This window comes from Ipomoea nil, unplaced genomic scaffold (assembly GCF_001879475.1).
Source record: "Ipomoea nil cultivar Tokyo-kokei standard unplaced genomic scaffold, Asagao_1.1 scaffold0545, whole genome shotgun sequence".
Lineage (NCBI taxonomy): Eukaryota > Viridiplantae > Streptophyta > Magnoliopsida > Solanales > Convolvulaceae > Ipomoea > Ipomoea nil.
In genome coordinates, this window is record NW_017616973.1 from 112,355 (window position 1) to 134,017 (window position 21,663).

General features: G+C 33.3%; 1 protein-coding gene across 1 annotated transcript; it reads right to left on the bottom strand.

Moving 5' to 3' along the window:
- Positions 1-7,743: 7,743 nt before the first annotated feature.
- Positions 7,744-8,438, bottom strand: LOC109174194 (acyl-coenzyme A oxidase 3, peroxisomal-like). The gene is made up of 2 exons (XM_019323450.1): positions 8,281-8,438; positions 7,744-8,078 (listed from the first exon to the last, which is right to left on the bottom strand). The coding sequence occupies exons 1-2, from the start codon at positions 8,373-8,375 to the stop codon at positions 7,889-7,891; spliced, it is 285 nt and encodes a 94-aa protein (XP_019178995.1). The 5' UTR covers positions 8,376-8,438; the 3' UTR covers positions 7,744-7,888.
- Positions 8,439-21,663: the final 13,225 nt, after the last annotated feature.

Sequence of the window (21,663 nt, forward strand, 5' to 3'; positions counted from 1 at the left end):
ATTAGAAGCTAAATAAAGTCCTATTTGATCTTAGCATGCATTCTTAGATTTGATCTAAGGGAGTATGAAGGGCAAGCGTATGAGATCTCATTCATGAGCCGTGTCTTGCATAATCTCAACCGAGTACTTGTGCACTATGATAAAAAGGAGTACAAGAGGAGAGTTAATTACACACTAAAGTATAACCTATATATAACTACTCCTGAGCCTACTCCAGTGCATGCGATCTTCATTGCTTTGACAACTACTCCAGACGATATGACTAATCCAGCATCTAATCCAGAACTACTTTGATAACTAATCCAAGCCAATATTAAGAGGTTTCATGTGCTACATTTTTTACACTTTCAATAAATATTTGTGTCACTTCCCCTACGCCATGATCTTTCCATAATCATGCCTCGTTAAAAATCTCACTAAGAAAACCTAGTGGGAAAAACATAGTTAAGGAAGAGAGTGCATGATATATGTAACATTATGTGTTGCACCAATTGCCTCATTAAAACCTTAGCTTAAGAAAACTCAGTAAGAAAAAAATTTAGCTAAGGGAAAAAGAATACAACCATAAACGTTCAGAGCATAATCTTCAGGATTTCAAGAGTCTTCTAGACTATACATTTAAGTACAGCTAAAGGTTGTCGCTCCCCCTAAGACAAGAATCTTCCAAGCAGATACATCAAAATTTTCTGAACATATTTCTTAAATGTGGATGTAGACAGGGACTTAGTGAACAAATCTACTAGATTGTCACTAGAGTTATGAGCGAAAATTCTATGTAATCACAACAACATAAATCACCTACAACGTCACACATATAATGTTGGTTGTTTACAAAACCGATGTCAAAACATTAACTAATAAATTTATAATTTTGTAACAAGACTTTTAATGTCAGTTATTTTTGTAAAAACTGATGTCATAATTCATTTTAAATAAATACAAAAACTAACAAACTATTCGCCGTCGGTTGTTTGTATAACCAACATCGTATAGTATTTTTTAAAATTTTTAGATTTAGGTTACGACGTTGGTTCCTTAAAGGAACCGACGTCGTAAACAATTTATTTTTTTTAAAAAAATATCAATACGACGTGGGTTGTGATATAACTAACATCGTATAGTATACATATTTTTTATTTTATTATTATTCTTTTAATTTAGGCTACGACGGTGGTTCGTCATTGAACCGACGTCGTAACGTGTTTTATTTTAAAAATAAATTAAGACCTATACGATGTCAGTTTTGGTGTAACCGACGTCATATTGGTGTATTCATTTTTTTGTAAATATAAGATACGACGTCGGTTTGTCATTGAACTGACGTCGTAACTTTTTTTTTAAACAAAATTAATACATATATGGCGTCAATTTGGTGTAACCGACGTTGTATATGCGTATTTCATTTTTTTAAAATATAATATATGATGTTAATTGTTTGAAACAACCGACATCGTATAGCTGTTATTAAAAAAAATACAGTTTCGTCTGTGGAATTTCCCCCCTTCAACTTCTCCTTCTCCAAACAAGCCATAGCCACCGCCACCATTTTCTACTCCTTCTTTGCTGCAAGGGGCGGAGGTATGTGGGGGCTGTGGGGGGCCTTGGCCCCCACCCCACACCCCACCTCACCCTAACCTAAAAAATTTAAAATATATTTAAATATATATTATTATATTACAAATAAAAATTCTCTTTTAACCCCCTCAAATTTTCTTTTACAAAATTTTATTATGTATTTATTAAATATAAACCTAAACCATATATTGAAGTTCAAATTCACCAAATAAAAAGAAATAAATCAAATAATTAATTAATTAGTTAGTTATTATGTATTTTTATTATTTATTTACACCTTTAAAATGTATATTTGCTAATTCAAGATTAGTTTTGAAATTAGGAAAACTAATGTTAATATTGATTTTTTAATTCGTGATTTTGAGTTTCGTCCCCATTTTTCAAATTTTTGTAATTAGTAAAATAAAGGGAGAATCAACGATTTGGTCCCTCAATTGTTGGCGAACTGTCAATGTAGTCCCTCAATTCCATATTCATCAATTTGGTCGAATAAATCAATTAACTTTGGTCGACTAAATCCTTACAGCCGTATTTCATCATTTTGCATGTGACAGGTCCGATTTATCATGGGAATTTTTCTCTGTTCCCATGTTTAGCCCTTTCTTACCATTGTTGAACTTTGGGCGGCAGCGGAGCAGTTGCCGGCAGCGACTACGTCGCCGGAGATCGCGAAATCAGCGACAGTGTCACGGAGGTCTCCAGAAGCCTTGATTGATGATCAGATGGGGGATTTGTTGTCAGATTGTGTCCGCTTTCCAGAAATCGCGCCTCAATATTATGCAAATTCAAGATCTGAGAGCGATCGAGTTGATCTATTGCGAAGGAGATATCTAGAGGCTGAAGAGGGTCGAGGAAAGCTGACGGTGTGGTTTTCATAACCAAAATTGGAGAAGATTGCGGCGATCTAGGAGAGGCTCCCCTTACTCGGTCATTTTATGAAGGAGGGAACCTTCACTAGATTTGATTAGGGCGAAAATATGTTCGATTCTTCACCTAGAAGGAAGAATCCAGATTCGCCTCTAACCTGGGTATGAATTCAATTTCCTAGATTACCTTATCATTTGTTTAATTTCTGGCATATATACTCCGATTGGCAGAGTACAGTCGTCGACGAAACGAAGGTCAAGGCCGAGTGTGGCCAATGTGCGACTGGAAATTGATATCTCCAAACCTAGAATTGATAGTGTTTGGATTGAAATTGTGAGTGAAAATGGTGAATTGAAGGGTTTTTGGCAGCAATTTGTGTTTGAGAAAGTGCCAATGTATTGTGTGAATTGTGGTCAATTCGGCCATGAGGTGATGAGTTGTTGGAAGGCGAAGGAAGGAGGTGGAAAGTCCTGGAGGGAGGAGGTGGTGTGACCAGGCCCAATTTAGACTTCATCATCGCCGCCCTTTCATACCATTCACTAGACATGGGAAAAGATAAAAATGCCCATGTTAACTCGGACCTCTCATCGGTTGAACCACGGAATATAACCGAAAGGATTTATTCGACCAAAATTAATTGATTTCGAGGAGCAAATTGATCAATATGGAATTTAGGGACTATATTGACAGTTCGCCAACAATTGAGGGACCAAATCGTTGATTTTCCATAAAATAAATGTCAATTCATTATGTAAAAAAATGGTCCAAAAAAAATAATTGAAAACTTTTATTTGATAAAAGAATGACATGAAAGATTGTTATTTTGTATATTTTGTGTTATGTGGAAAATTATAAAGTATCAATTAACATCATTGTCAATCATTACATAAAATATTGTTATAAATTATTATCGATAATATATAGTATAATTATACTTGGTATATGTAATGATATTATGTATGACTAGTATTATTGTTAATTGTATTGTAAACTTTTTCTATGATCCTGACTCCCCTTTCATGAATTTTCTGGCTCCCCTTACATGAATGACCTTCACGCTATCATTTTACTCCTTCGTTCCCCGGTGTGCCTTCAGGCGTTTCCCTTGTGCTTTTAAGCCTCATTTTCTCCCAAGATTAGCGTTATTTCATACTTCCTTGCACCATTACTCAATCTTTTCTTCCTTCAAGTAAAATACACCAAATTTGCATTGTTACACCATTATTTAGCTAACATTTCAGCCAAAAGCAAGCATAAATGAGCACAAATATAAGACTATTTCCTGGCATATCAAAACCTTACACAATAATATTATATGGCAGAGACACATAAACTCACATGTTATTATGTGAAGGCACATAAAACAAAAACTACAGACACGTAATACCATTGATAAATGTCTAGAACATATCAAGCCATACGGTGTCTATTAAAATTCAAACTCTGCCTCTGTATTGTATATTTCAACAAACAATTGAATAAATAAAAAAAAAAAAAGACATTTTGATTTCTTAATCCCTTGGTGTGATTTAAATTCTTACCAATATGCCATATATAATGTCAATGACGTGAACTTGGAAATACTTTGACAAATAATAGCGAGCCAGCGACTATAGAAAAACATTGATCAGTAATTATAATTTGAGGACATCTGACATCAATATATTTCAAAAACGACCTAAAAACCAACAAAAGACTCAATCCTCTCATTCATTAAAAAAAAAAAAAAAACACCCAAACATAATATTCACACAATGATGATTCACACCAACAAATAGACCTCAAATCATATGATATTTGTTAGTGTGATATGTTATATCAAGGACTAACAAGTCTCCAAACAATTGATAATCCCATTTCACTTGTCCATCCCTCCAAAAAAAAAAAAAATTGCAATATCTTGAGTCAGAATCCACTTCAAAAAAAAAAAAGAAATAAAAAGTCATTTTTACTAGACTACACTCAGCCTAAATATTTCAATTAATGAATTTGAGTTAGTTCTATCCAAGCTCTTCAATAAATTAGTCAACACAGAATTGTATGCATCTCTACTTATAAAACCAATAAATGGTGAGCGCCCCCCCCCGCCCCTCCCCCGCCTCTCGCCCCCAAAATACTTTAATTTTAAGAAATCTTGTACCATCTAATAAGGCAACACCACGTGCTCTTCATCAAATCCTTTAGAGATGATTCTTAGACATTTGATCTATGCGATCCCTAAAGAATAACTCTTACTCGGTGGAACCAATTCATGATTATGCACCTTCTCATTTTACCCATAGTCCACATCCCATTATCATCTACATCAAATTGAATAAATGCATGAGAACATTATATGTTCGAACTAACCTCATCTTTTGACTAACAACCCTTTCCTGCATTTTTTTAAATCCAGCCTTCGGACACTAAAACTTATTCATCTTTTCTATTTGTGTAACACCATTATTTCTTTACTTGTTCATATATCCTTGTTCCTCAGTGTATATCAGAAAAGAAGTAGACTATAAATACTAAAGTCAAAATGTGGAAGGAGATGAGGTAGGAGAAGAGATTTGAATAAGACAAAGAATGAGATGAGGTAGGAGATGTGGTATGAGAGGACCCCTGAATAAGACAAAAGATGAAAGGTTGGAGATGAGGTTGGAGCATAGGTATTGCTTTGGGAAAAGGTTGCAGGAGAAGTTTCATGCCTTACAAATCCCTAGGCATTTAATGTGGCATTAAATGCTTTGCAAATTTCTAGACCATTTTGCTGCTGTAAATAGGCACCATCCTTCATTCATTTTGTTCATTTCATCTAGGTCATCTGTATCATTCTTTCGAAATACAGAGAAAATATAGCAAAATACAGAGAGTAAAATTAGAGAGTTATATTTGTAATTCCTATTGTAATATTCTTTTGCCAATACAGAAAATTCTTCTTCAATTTGCCTTGTTTTGTGTATGATTTATTTTAAATCTTACACTAGAAATTTATTCTCAATATTTCCAGTTCAAGTTGCTATTGTATTTTGGTGTTGTGAACCGTTTCGATCCTAACAAGTGGTATCAGAGCCCTAGGTTGGTTCATAGATATATCTTTACTGTATCGTTTATGTTAGAACTCATACTGGTAAAGTGATTGTACATGTCTAGGAAAAGCTCTGGTTAAGACTTGGTATTTAAGCAGTCCATTTGTGACTCACCTCTCTTCTCCAGAAATATTTTCCTGGTGTACTATTCAAAGGACCGGTAGTGTTCTATTATACGATACTATTTAGATATATTGTTCAGGATCTGAATTAAGAACACCACTTACAATGACGGCAAAATACGAGATTGAAAAGTTCAATGGGAACAATTTCTCATTGTGGAAAATGAGAATGAAAGCAGTTCTCAGGAAAGCTAACTGCGTAGCAGCAATTGAAGAAAGACCAGCCGATTTCACTGACGATGCGAAGTGGACAGAAATGGATAGCAAAGCTATAGCCAATCTACACTTAGCACTTGCTGATGAAGTTTTGTCAAGTGTGGCGGAAAAAGGTACGGCAAAAGAGGTATGGGATACTCTCATAAATTTTTATGAGGCCAAATCACTGCACAACAAGATCTTCTTGAAGAGGAATTATACACTCTCAGGATGATGGAGACATCTTCAGTAACTGAGCACATCAATACTCTCAGCACTCTATTTTCACAACTCTCGGCGTTGAGTTATAAAATAGAAGTGAATGAACGTGCTGAAATCTTGGTTTGCAAGTTGACCAAAATACTTTAATTTTAAGAAGGAAAAGGGAACTTGGTTTGCAAGTTGACCAAATCTCTATATGGTCTCAAACAGGAGCCGAGATGTTGGTATAAGAGATTTGATTCATTCATTCTGAGCCTTGGATACAACAGATTTAATTCCGATCCTTGCGTATATTGCAAGAGATTTGATGATAATCAGTTTATCATCTTGCTGTTGTATGTTGACGACATGTTGGGTAGTAGGCCCCAACAATGATCGCATCACGGAGATGAAGGCTCAGCCAGCTAGGGAATTTGAAATGGAGGACTTGGGACCAGCAAACAAGATTCTAGGGATGCAAATTCACCGAGACAGAAATAATAGGAAGATTTGGCTTTCTCAGCAGTATTATCTGAAGAAAATCTTGCGGCGCTTCAACATGCAAGATTGTAAGCCAATTTTTACCCCTCTTTCTATTAATTTCAAGTTATCCTCATGAATTAGTCCTAGCAACGAAGTAGAGAGGATGGAGATGTCTCGAGTACTGTGTACATTAGTAGTGGGCAGTTTAATGTTTGCTATGATCTGCACTAGACCAAATATTGCACAGGCAGTGGGAGCGGTCAGTCAATACATGGCGAATCCTGGTAGAGAGCATTGGAGTGCTGTGAAGAGGATCCTTAGATATATCAAGGGTACCTCAGATATTGCATTGTGTTATGGAGGATCAGACTTCATTATTAAAGGCTATGTTGATTCAGATTATGCAGGTAATCTTGATTGTAGTAAATCCACCACGGGTTATGTGTTTACTCTTGCTGGCAGAGTAGTAAGCTGGGTCTCGAAGTTGCAGTCGGTTGTGGCAACTTCAACGACAGAAGCAAAATATATAGCGGCTACTCAAGCTAGTAAAGAGGCAATATGGTTTCAAATGCTATTGGAGGAGCTCGGGCACAAGTTAGAGAAAATGCCTCTATTTTGTGACAGTCAGAGCGCTTTGTATATGACAAAGAATCCAGCATTTCATTCCAAGACGAAACACATACGAGTTCAGTATCACTTTGTACGTGAAAAGGTGGAAGAGGGAAGTGTGGATATACAGAAAATCCATACTAAAGATAACCTGGCAGATATGTTAACAAAGCCTATTACCAACGATAAATTCGTATGGTGTAGATCCTCAATTGGCCTAACAGGAGTGCAAGCAGCAGGGAGTTGGCAAAAAGGATGAAGATCCACATTATGACTTTAAGTGGGAGATTTGTAAATCACTAGTACAGAAATACACATCCGCTACCCTTGTAAATGACTATCCGCTACCCTTGTACAAGAGTAGCGGATGTTAGGGTCGCAGAAAGTCTTGGGCTTTCCGCTACCCTTTTAAAGGGTAGCGGAAAGTTGAGTATCCACTACCCTTCTAACTGTAGAAGGGTAGGGCATATTATTATTTTTTTTTTTCATAATCTTCCACTACCCTTTCTGGGAAGAAAGGGTAGCGGATGGTTTACTTTTTTACAAAAAAAAAAATTATTTATTATTTTTAAAATTCCCAATTATTTTAAAAATCTTGTACACCGAATTCATAAACTACATATCAATACAATATTATGAACACAATATTATCAATGCACTTTCAATACAATACTATCAATACAATATTTTATATCAATCAATCTCAATACTTTCATCACAATAATAAATTATAAACACAAGATAATATTTAATCTAAAATAAAAGTTAAAAATGGACTCCACAAGACATTTTGATCACAACTGTGATGTCTGCTACTACCTGAAGTGTTCGCATATTATGCGTGCTTAAGGTAGCCTTAAAGGCACTTGAAACAACATGTAAGGTTTTGATCATTTCAGGTTTCTTCTTCACATACATCCTTTTCAAGAAGTTAGCAGCAAAGCTCATGGCATATCTGCAGCAAAAGAACAGTGTTGATAAGCAATTTTCACTTAGAAGAGCAAGAAAAAGTCATAACAAAAACAGTGGTATGGCGAGGGCTTAGTTAGTTATTAACAACATCGGTTAACCAAGTATAGAATCAAAATTGTGACATAAAACGTAACACAAGTAGAAAGGAAAGGGCAATGAGGAGAAATGCAGACACAGCTGCTTACGTCTTTGCAAGAAGAGGGAGTAGTTGTCTTTGATGGCTGGGGTAATCAAGCAATAAAACTTCAGGTCCATTTGGTGTGACTGAAAATGCTCCCATTGTCAATGAGTATCTTATTGCAATTGCTATGCCCACCTGATGAATATCCAAGTCTTATTACATAACAGTTCTAATTTAATACTTATAAATCTTTCAGAAATACTAAATCAGAGAAGAGTAATGTGTTTTACTTTTGCTGAGTAAGTTACAATGGATGGTATGCTTACATGCCCGGTCCAGTTGGTTCAATTCTCGCGGGAATATATAATGCATTCGATTCAATGGTGTCGGAACAATAATGCATTCAATTCAATATAATAACTACCATTCCTTGGTGTTTAAGTGAAAGTGTGGAACTGAAAATATTAAGATCTCTACAACAAAACCGCAAGAATGAGGCAACAAGCAAATTTATGACTACTAGTATGGCTAAAAAGATCAAGACAGCACATAGAGAATAATAAAACACAGGACGAAAAAAAATCTCACTGAAAAATCTTATATATAATCAAAGCTTTAAAAAAAATGAAACTGAGAACAAATTACTATAACGGTATTCTTGAATGATGTCACGCCTTACGTGACATTTTCCTATATGGAAAATTGTTGGAATTTTTAGCTAAAAATGGCATTTTGAGTGATGATTTTGTGGTACAAATATATGTGGGTCCACTTCCGATTTGGGTCGGGTCAAAGTGGATTCGGGTTCTTCGTAGTGAGACGAAGAATTTGATATAATGTACGCTCAAAATGGATAATAAGTGAATGAGAAATTGATTCTCAAAGTGAACCTATTTGAGAGAAGTCAAAAACTTAAGTTTAAATGCTAATTGAAAATTAGCATTTTAATAACTTTCGTTTGCACGAAAGTTGGTTGGAAGCTTAAGTGTAATTAAGCTTGAAAAGCTTAATTGAATTGGGATGCATTCGTGCTGTGATGATGCATGGACGAATGGAAGGAAGCTTTTGTATTAATTAAGCCTTGGAAGGCTTAATTAGTGAAATGGAGTTTAGCTCCTTTCGTGTGAGCTTTCGTGCTACACCATTTCGGTGCTTGCGGACCACTCGGGTGTGGTTTCGGTCCCAATTCGTTAAACATTCGGGTATGTACGGACTTCTCGGTCACTCAGATATTTTGAAACGGGTCGTTGTGGTCGGTACGAATTAATCGCGTATTAAGTTCGTGACCGTTGGAATTATTACGATAATAATTACGACCGTTTCAAACGTTATTATCCAATAATTAAATCGTGGATTTATGTTGGTTTAATATGCCATTTAGTGGGCTACTAACTCCTCTCTCCCCTATAAAAACCTATGTGTTGGGTAGAATGTTGGAGTCCAATTTTTGAACTTGAAAAATCATATTTTTCTCTCATCTTCTCTCAAAAAAGTTGTTTCTTACAAAGAGATTCTACCAACACTTCCGTAAAACGTCGGAGTGCTCAACTTGTGTTCTAGTTCGCCGGGCTTTGGTTTGGAGTGCTCGAACGCCAAAGTCGTAGTCCGTTTTATCCTGGGAGACTGACGCCACAACGATCCTAGCACCCTCGGGAGGCGGCGAATCGGTTTTAAGGAGAGTGTGTGTACACACGACTCGGGCTTCCTCTGCTTCTTCTTGTTTCTTCGCGTTGGGTTGAAACCTCAGGTTAGAAACCCGTTCTTGCTTTTATTTTGTTCTTGGTTTCGGACCAAGTGGTGGGATTAATCTCGGATAGATTAAATCCTTGTACTAGTTTCGTACTAGTTGTGGAGGGATTAATTTCGTGGAAATTAAGTCCCGTGTACTAGTTTCGTACTAGTTGTGGTGGGATTATTTTGATAAAATAAATCCCTATTTGATTAATATATATACGTGGCATATATATATGTAATTTTGGTTTCGTACCAAAATTGGTTGGAATTAATTTTGTATAAATTAAATTCCATTTTTCGGGACAATTATATATTTTATACATATATTTTGTGTATCGATTTATTCACCAATATCCAACAAAAATCTCAACAATTAAATTTGTTTCCATTGGAGAAATATTTCGATCCATAAATTTATTAAAACATTATAAAATATTTAAAACCGATTTCTCTAATTTTAGAAAATTTTAAAATACCTTTTCTAATAATAAGAATTTGATAAACAATTAATTTTTATTCATTAACGAAGAAAAAATATTTATAAATATACTTATATTTTTTATATTTGTACTTTCCCACGTGTTTCGTATCCCAGGATTATTGTCCTCCTTTCCCATTTCCATGAAACTTAGACTGGCATTCCTCAATTTCTTTGACCCTATCAATCACTTTTCTAGCGATTCTAGCAATTAAAAATAAATATACTTGTAATCTCTTGCATTACAAAAATATATAATAAGATTTGTATTTTGTAATATTTTATTAGTATCCGATCAATAGTTAACAAAATAAAAATATATACCATAAAAATTAATAAGCAACACATTTCAAATGATATAATTGTACGACATTTGCATTTGAAAAAAAAAATAAACAACAAAAATATATAATACAACATCAAATACAAATTAAATATGCCTGCTATTACTATTAGTCAATGTTATATTAAATTTATGCCTCAATACGAACAAATATTATCAATTTACTACAGATAATTTTATTTAAGAATTAATAAGAAAGTAATTCATAATTTTGGAACTTCATATTCACAATTATTAAACTATATATTCACAATTATTAAACTCTATATTCACAATTACAAAACACTATGTTTATAAATTTTGAACTCTATATTTACAATTATGATAGTTTTGAAACCGTGTCAACCTTGAAAGGTGGACACGGTTCCACAACATAATTTGCCATTACCAGACTACACGTCAAAAGATAATCAACATTTAATGCACACTAAAATCCAAATAATTTAGAGTTACTTCCATTTTTGGTCATAGATTTATGGATGACAGTACACTTTTAGTCATTTTTTATCAAATCATCCATTTTTAGTCCTAGTATTATTGTGACATGACCAATTTTTGTCCGTTATAATAAAAAGAATTGTTGAAATTACGTTAATTACAAATGCATTTTGCTCTTCAATTATGAATTTTTCAAAAAAAACAAACATAAAAAATATAATGGGTCAATACACTTTGTATTAAAAAGATCAAAATGCCCTTCAATTTAACAAAATTGTAACGATTTTGTTGATAGAGGACCAAAATTGGTCATGTCACAGTAATTACTTGATGGGCCAACTTCGATAAATTATCTTAGTAAGACGATTACTTCAATTGGGATAGAATTTATTGTAATTATTAATTATATTATAAAAGTTAAATAGTTACTTAGTAGGTCAAGAAAGACGAGAATGTTTGTAATAAGCTACTTTCTTAGTGTTCTTAAAAGAATTTTTGTAATTATAATTTGATAAATAATTAATATTGATGAATAAATGAGGAAAAATATTTGAAAATGTACACTTATATTTTTTTTTTTTTATATATATGTACTTTTCTCACGCATTTTGTATCATAGGGCTATTGTTCTCGTTCCCATTTCCATTCAACCTAGCTAGACTGGCACTTCTCAATTGCTTTGGCACTTTCGATCACTTTTATTGGAATTCTAACAATTAAACATATATATCCACGTAATCTTTGTCATTAAAGAAATGTATAATATGATTATAACTTACATGTGTTGTACACTTGTATATTTCTATTTTGTAATATTCTATCAGTATCTAGTAGTTAATTAACAAACCAAAAATTTCTATTGTAAAAATTGAAAAGCAGACCAATTGCAGAAGGGGAAAGGTATGTCCTAAACTTAATTAAGTCTCACTCACCATCCTATTAACCATCATCTGACATTCTTTTAGGGTTTTTTTTTTTTTTTTTTTTTTTTTTTTTTTTTTTTTTTTTTTTTTTAATGCTAGCCGACATTAGCATCTCAATTAGAGCACAACTAATGTTAAGCACCCAAATCAAAACCTAACTCCACAATAAAATCTTGTGTAAGAACGGGCAAAAGAGGCACAATTAATCTTATGCATTCAAATCAGAATCCTAACTCCACAATAAAATCTAGTGTAAAAACTCGCGAAAGAGGTAACATATAAGAATAAGATAATTTTATGAGATTTACATTTTGAAAAAGAAAAACAAGCAACAAAAAAAATGATGCAACATCAGATACAAATGAAATATGCATCCTATTACTATTAGTCACTGTTATATTGAATTTATGTCTCAATGGGAATAAATATAATCAATTTACTATTTATACATACTTTTAGGAATTAATAAGAAGCTAACTACTATATTCAAATTAATATACACCAATTATAAACGAAAGACAATATTTGGTGAGGGTGTGTGCGCGTATAGGGAAGAGTTCAGGTGAGAACATCTCCTCTGTAAATAGTGAGGACACATCCACATCCTACATCAACTTTCAAGTTTCCAATAATTATAAAATGAACTCCACTCTTAAATTTTTTTAATAATTTTATAATTCACCCCATGATATTTTTACCTCATTATATATATTGGGGAGGGTTAAGGTGGCGTAAAAAAGTAACTATTTATCTGATCATCTGCAAGACACACAAGTTTAAATAAAATAGAGATTGAATCATATATACAATGAAGATCATATTTCTAAGTAGAGGAGGATACTGGTATGCCAAATAAATTTAACAATGCTCCGCATAAAAATCAAGTCTTCAATGTATCTAGCAAAATTACACAATCTAAGTGCCTAAGAATCATTATCATCTTTTACACCATTTTATACTAGACACATAATTTATACTCCATAGATACATTAATTCATAAAACAAGACACATAAACTCACAATAGTAGAAGATACATAAACATTATGTAGATAGAGTAAATTTCAATTTTGGTCCGCTAATTATTAGAGTTGTGTTAATTGCAACAGTTGACTTTCAAAAATTTTAATTTAGTACCTTGACTATGCAATTTCTATCAATTTTGGTCACGCTGGCCAAATTGCCGACCAAATCTCACCGGAAATATTTAATAGGTCAAATAATGAAGATATTTTAGTCATTTTACTCATCTTTTCTTTCTTCTCCGATGAGCTTCTCTCCATTTCCGGCGATCGTTTCTTCTGCGCTCAATGTGTTGTCCCGGTATGGTCGAAAGTGAGTCTAGAGGTGGGGGGTGAATAGACTATACTCGGGTTTTAGCAACAATTCCTTTCGTAAGTTATACGTAGCAGAAAAATGTTGGTTTGTTTTAGATTAAACTTTGCATAATTTGAATATGAGAAATCATTTAGGGTTTGGTCAATATGATTGCAATATCTTGAGTCAGAATCCACTTCAAAATCAAAAAAATAAAAAGTCATTTTCACTAGACTACCTCAGCCTAAATTTTTCAATTAATGAATTTGAGTTAGTTCTATCCAAGCTCATCAATAAATTAGTCAATATAGAATTGTATGCATCCCTACTTATAAAGCCAATAAATGGTGTCCCCCCCCCCCCCCCCCCCAATTGCTTTAATTTTAAGATTACCATATCTGATAAGGCAACACCACGTGCTCTTCATCTTAAAATCTTATACCATATCTGATAAGGCAACACCACGTGCTCTTCATCAAATCCTTTAGAGATGATTCTTAGACAACTGATCTATGCGATCCCTAAAGAATAACTCTTACTCGGTGGAACCAATTCATGATTATGCACCTTTTCATGCTAGGTCATAGTCCACATCCTATTCTCATCTACATCAAATTGAATAAATGCATGACAACATTATATGTTCGAACTAACCTCATCTTTTGACTAACAACCCTTTCCTTCCTTTTAAAAAAAAAAAAAAAAAAATTCAGCCTTCGGACACTAAAACTTATTCATCTTTTCTATTTGTGTAACACCATTATATCTTTTCTTGACTCTCCTCACACTAAAACCTAATTTACAGACATAGTCATTATACATATCGTGTGCATCATCCACAGAACACATTGACAACCATAACACATAATCCTGATCATCTACAAAACACACAAGTTTAAATAAAATAGAGATTGAATCATGTATAGAATGAGATCATATTTCTAATTAAGTAGAGGTGGATACTGGTATGCTGAATAAATTTAGCAATGCTCTACATAAAAATAAAGTCTTCAATGTATTTAGCTAAATTACACAATCTAAGTGCACAAGAATCATTATATTTTTCACCATTTTATACTATAGCTAGACACATAATTTATACCCCATAGATACATATATAAATTCATAAAACTAGACACATAAACTCATGATAGCACAAGGTACATAAACATTATGTATCTTTACTTAACCATCACTGTATTAGGTACAGAAGTCATGACCTTAAAGCACATAATTTCATAACTTAAAACGCATAAACTCATGAAATAATACACATAAACATGTTGAGTGTGTCATGCTCTTAAGGCACATAAATTCATAATACAAGACACTTAAAAACCATAAAATGAGACACATAACTCAAGCTACTCAACTCCATCTACATAGAAACCCTATTATAAAATACACATTAATATCTCGTCTAGCAATTCAATCATAATAACTCAATAATAATTAAACAATATATCATAGAAAACATTATTAGGTAAGTAATCATAGCATCTCAAATGGAAATTTAATCACATTAAAGGTAATTATTCAAGCAACTGGCCAAAAAATAAATAAGAAACACACAAAAATAATATTGTCTAACACTTCCCAATCTTGCTGAGCAATGAACTCGTCCATATCTAGCACAAATCCTGCAAGTAAATCCACAAAGACCAAATCCAAAATTAGAGTGTTGGGAAAACCAGAGAGTAGAGACCATGAACATTACAAGAGAAAATCTAAAAAATGATACTACTAAAGAGACTATTGAAAAAGAGAAAAGTGGGGACAACTATAAACCATTACAATCTAAGTCACAAAACGACGTCATTTCGATCTAGGGTCTATAAAATATTGTGGACATTGGTTCACGATATAATTTGTCGCACTAATCTTGGGGGACATGGTAGTAAGATGACATAAGCCCAACTAGAGAGTTTGATCCAATGTGGCTGGGCCTAGTGCCCTAGTTAGCCATTTGAGGCACATTCTACCAAGGACCAGGGTCCAGTTTGCACTTTGGACCCTGGTCCAAAATGATATTCAAATTATGCGTACGTAGTAAACATATTATGTGGATTCAGTTAACAGATTATTTGTATGTAAATAAATTGAAGGCACATAATATATTAAATACAAGAAAAACATATTTCGTCAACATTTTATGTGCCTATAGCTAATCTATTATGTATCTGTAGTTAAATATTATGTACCTTCAATTTATTTATAGGTACATAATTTAATAACTAAAAATACATAATGTGTTAACTGCAAATGTGTAATTTTTTGGACCAAGTTCACATTGCAAGGTCGACCCTAAATTGCTCCAAACCCTACTAATATAACACAAAATGCCTACCATAAGGGAAATACAATTAGATAATTAATTAAAATGATATAAATTTTTGATTCAAAAAATCTTAAGCGGGTATTATGTAATTTGAAATAATCTTCAAAAATTAACCATTGTTACAACACTGACTTTGTTATAATATCCCATCTGTTCGTAAATATATTCACACCCTACTAAAGCACAAATAGTCAATATCGCCCCCCATTGAGTCTCAAACTCATGACATCCCAATTGAGAGACCCACTTGGTGCCACTAAACCACAAGGTCATTGGTCTTAAATGACCCAACAAAAATCGAAGGAACCTACGCTTGGAACTGACTACGAAAGAGATGTGCCACCACAACTCCCATGTAAATATGGACTTGTTTGATGATCCATATAGACAAAGATAATCCATAGTAGACACCTTTGCTTCCTCACTCCCTACCACAAAAGGAGCATGAAAGAACATATTGGAGCAATTTATACTCCTCCTTTCTGGGACCCAGGTCTAATGGAGATTGCTAGTGCACTTGGGACATTGGTCTAAAGGAGATTGCTAGTGCACTTGGGACATTTTAAAAGCCATTGCACCTTTAATTTATGTATCTATCGGCTTTGTGAGTCGTTATTACCTTCAGAAAGGAGGAGCATAAATTGATCCAATATATTCTGTCACACCACATTTGTGGTAGGGAGTGAGGAAGCAAGGTGTATACTATGGATTATCTTTGTCTATATGGGATAATCAAACAAGTCCCAATTCACATGGGAGTTGTGGTAGCGCATCTCTTCCGTAGTCATTTCCAACCGCAGGTTCCTTTGATTTTTGTTGGGTCATTTAAGACCAATGACCTTATGGTCTTGAGGGATCAAGTGGTTATCCCAATTGGGAGGTCATGGGTTTGAGCCTTAGTGAGGTCTCTCAACTTAGATTTTTATTGTGCTCTATTATCGCTTTGATACTTTTAGTGGGACTACTAATTTTAACTTTGCTTCTCGATTCTTTTTGGGGACTTTGTTGCAAATGTCAACTTCTTTTATGTTCTACACAAGATCAAGGATATATGGACGTCACCACAAAAGTTTTTAATGGTAATTTGGCTTTGCTAGCTTACAACAAGGATTTTGACACCTCTACGCGTCTACTATTATATGATTTTGAAAAGACTGTCAGTTTATGATTTGCTAGAGATAGTGTCTGTTCTAATTGAAACATAAAGAATTTTAAGGAATTGTGGGATGAAACACTTGGCAACATTACCTATGACATGTAACTTGTTGAAGCTGGTATAAATATTTCTTGGAGTTAGAGTTCAGTTTAGAACTGAGTCTAACCATTCGATCGATCTTCAAATCTTTCTGGGTTATCCTCTCGAAGACCCTTAACAGATTTCATTTTTAAGAATATAAGCATAATGTTTTGACAGTAATTGCAGTCAAACAAGTTTTTGGTGCATTCTGAACATCAGTCATTTTGCATGTTGTCTTGTTTTCTAATTCTTATGAAGTTTCTTACATAAAAACAAGATAACATGTCAAAAAGAATGATGTTCAGAATGCACCAAAAAGCTGTTTTGATGCAATTACTGTACAGAACATTATGCTTATATTCTTGAGAATGGAATTTTTTAAGGGTCTTCAGGAGGATAATGTAGAAACATTTGAAGATCAGATGGTGAGCAGTATAGTTAGAATCAGTTCTAAAATGAACTCTAAGTCAAAGAAACATTTATACCAGCTTCACCAAGTTACAAGCCAAAGGTATTGCTGCCTAGTGTTTCGTCCTGCAATTCCGTATATATCCTTCTATATTTCTTTTTGAACAAACACCATCTCTTGCAAAACATAACATGTCAAGGATTCAAGACCATCAAACAATAGACTCGTAGAGGTGTCAAAATCCTTGTTGTAAGCCAGCAAAATCAAAGCACCATTAACAACATTAGTGATGATGTTCATATATCCTTGTTTCTCACTGTATATCAGAAAAGAAGTAGACATCTGCAACAAAGTCCACAAATGTAATAACAAGCAAATTTCAAATCAATAGTCCAACTAATTAAAAATATCAATGGAACAATATAGCACAATACAAACCAAGTTGAAAATAATCTTATAGAAAAATCTTTATATATAATCAAATCTAAAAAAGTTAATCGTAACATTTCTAACAGCCAAACACTGAATCAAAGTCTAGAAAGGATATTCTAGAGTCGCTGACCGAGAAAAACAAAGTAATAGATAAACAAAAACATTATAGCAAAACGAATGACACTCTAAATAAATAAATAGAAACTCATTTTCAGCTAATGAAGAACAATGAAATTTTATACACTTAATATATATTAAATATGAAAGAGTTCATATTCTATAATGATGAATCTGCAATCCCACATAAAATCTAGCTTTGAAAAGAATCTTATATATAATCAAATAAAAAATAAAAGGCAAAAAATTGAAACAGCAAAGGAATCAATATTTGGAAAGGTATATATTTCCAAAGTGGCTCACCAAGAGAAAGAAACAAATCGATTAACATAAAAATTATAGCAAAATCATATCGATCTTTATAAAAACACTCATTTTGACAAACGAACAAAAAATCGCAGGCATTTCCTCAGAAAGTCTAGTTGTAATATATCTTACATATACTCATATCTGACAAAACTACAAGTAAAAATTCAAAACATATAGATAATTAATTTAAGTCTAGAAGAGTAATTTTAAATTGGCTCACCAAGAGAAACAAAGTAAAAAATCAACAAATATATTATAACAAAATCAAATTGATCTTTAAAATGCACTCTCATTTCGATGGACTGATGAACAATGAAATCTAAAAAATATAATTCCTCAAAAAAAATATCAGACATATATACTAATATACATTGGACATGAAAGAGATGAAACATAAGACCTAATTCTATGCAATTCACAAAATATAAGAGAGAGAGAGAGAGAGAGAGAGAGAGAGAGAGAGAGGGAGAGAGAGAGAGAGAGGGAGAGAGAGAGAGAGAGAGAGAGAGAAAGAGAGAGAGAAAATAACTACCATGGTGGAACTGAAAATAAATAGATCTCTACAACCAAACCCCAAGAATGAAGCAACAAGCAAATTTATGACTACTAGTATGGCTAAAAAGATCAAGACGGCACATAGAGAACAATAAACCACAGGACGAAAAAAAAATCTCACTAAAAAATCTTATATATAATCAAAACTTTAAAAAAATGAAACTGAGAACAAATTTCTATAACGGTATTCTTGAATGATGTCACGCCTTACGTGACATTTTCCTATATGAAAAATCTCAACAATTAAATTTGTTTCCATTGGAGAAATATTTCCATCCATAAATTTATGAAAACATTATAAAATATTTAAAACTGATTTCTCTAATTTTAGAAAATTTTAAAATATCTTTTCTAATAATAAGAATTTGATAAAAAATTAATTTTTATGCATAAACGAAGAAAAAATATTCATAAATATACTTATATTTTTTATATTTGTACTTTCCCACGTGTTTCGTATCCTAGGATTACTGTCCTCCTTTACCGTTTACATGAAACTTGGACTAGCATTCCTCAATTGCTTTGACCCTATGTGTATTAGGTACAAAAGTCATGACCTTAAAGCACATAATTTCATAACATAAAACGCATAAACTCATGAAATAATACACATAAACATGTTGAGTGTGTCATGCTCTTAAGGCACATAAATTCATAATACAAGACATTTAAAAACCATAATACGAGACACATAACTCAAGCTGCTCCACTCCATCTACATAAAAACCCTATTCAAAAATACACATTAATATCTCGTCTAGCAATTCAATCATAATAACTCAATAATAATTATACAATATATCATAGAAACCATTATTAAGTAAGTAATCACAGCATCTCAAATGAATTTAATCACATTAAACGTAAATATTCAAGCAACTGGCCCCAAAAAATAAATAAGAAACACACAAAAATAATCTTGTCTAACACTTTCAAATCTTGCTGAGCAATGAACTCGTCCATATCTAGCACAAATCCTGCAAGTAAATCCACAAAGACCAAATCAAAAATTTGAGTGTTGAAAAAACTAGAGACCATGAACATTACAAGAGAAAATCTAAAAAATGAAATTACTAAAGAGACTGTTGAAAACGAGAAAACTGGGGACAACTATAAACTATTATAATCTAAGCCACAAAACGACGCATTTCGATCTAGGGTCGATAAAATTATGTGGACATTGGTTCACGATATAATTTGTCACACTAATCTTTGGGGACATGGTAGTAAGATGACATAAGCCCAACTATAAAATTTGATCCAATGTGGCTGGGCCTAGTGCCCTAGTTAGCCATTTGAGGCACATTCTACCAAGGGCCAGGGTCCAGTTTGCACTTTGGACCTTGGTCCAAAATGATATTCAAATTATGCGTATATAGTTAACAGACTATTTGTATGTAATAAATTGAAGGCACATAATATATTGAATACAAGAACAAAATATGTCGGCAACATTTTATGTGTCTATAGCTAATCTATTATGTATCCGTAGTTAAATATTACGTACCTTCAATTTATTTATAGGTACACAATTTAATAACTAAAAATACATAATGAGTTAACTGCAAATGTATAATTTTTTGGACCAAGTTCACATTGCAAGGTCGACCAAAAATTGCTACAAACCCTACTAATATAACACAAAATGCCTACCATAATGGAAATCCAATTAGATAATAAATTAAAATAAACTAAAATTTTGATTCAAAAAATATTAAGCGGGTATTATGTAATTTGAAATAATCTACAAAAATTAAGCATTGTTACAACACTGACTCTGTTATTATATCATATCTGTTCATAAATACTTTCACAACCTACTAAAACATAAATAGTCAATATCGCCTACACTGAGTCTTAAACCCATGACATCCCAATTGGGAGACCCACTTGGTGCCACTAAACCACAAAGTTATTGGTCTTAAATAACCCAACAAAAATCGAAGGAACCTACGCTTGGAACTGACTACGAAAGAGATGTGCCACCACAACTCACATGTAAATTGGCACTTGTTTGATGATCCATATAGACAAAGATAATCCATAGTAGACACCTTTGCTTCCTCACTCCCTACCACAAAAGGAGCATGAAAGAACATATTGGAGCAATTTATACTCCTCCTTTCTGGGACCCAGGTCTAATGGAGATTGCTAGTGTACTTGGGACATTGGTCTAAAGGAGATTGCTAGTGTACTTGGGACATTTTAAAAGCCATTGCACCTTTAATTTATGTATCTATCGGGTTTGTGGCTCGCTATTACCTTCAGAAAGGAGGAGCATAAATTGATCCAATATATTCTGTCACACTCCATTTGTGGTAGGGAGTGAGGAAGCAAAGTGTCTACTATGGATTATCTTTGTCTATATGGGATCATTGAACAAGTCCCAATTCACATGGGAGTTGTGGTAGCGCATCTCTTCCGTAGTCATTTCCAACCGCAGGTTCCTTCGATTTTTGTTGGGTCATTTAAGACTAATGACCTTGTGGTCTTGTGGTATCAAGTAGGTATCCCAATTGGGAGGTCATGGATTTGAGCCTTAGTGAGGTCTCTCAACTTGGGTTTTTATTGTGCTCTATTATCGCTTTGATACCTTTAGTTGGACTACTAATTTTAACTTTGCTTCTCGATTCTTTTTGGGGACTTTCTTGCAAATGTCAACTTCTTTTATGTTGTACACAAGATCAAGGATATATGGACGTCACCACAAAAGTTGTTAATGGTGATTTGGCTTTGCTAGCTTACAACAACGATTTTGACACCTCTACGCGTCGACTATTGTATGATTTTGAACAAACACCATCTATAGCAAAATATAA

What these genes read in the sequence shown, in the direction of transcription:
- LOC109174194 (XM_019323450.1), bottom strand. Translation starts at nt 8,375, where the DNA reads ATGGGAGCATTTTCAGTCACACCAAATGGACCTGAAGTTTTATTGCTT. An exon ending in CTCCCTCTTCTTGCAAAGAC is followed by an intron (nt 8,079 to 8,280) that starts GTAAGCAGCTGT and finishes CTTTTGCTGCAG; the next exon opens with ATATGCCATGAGCTTTGCTG.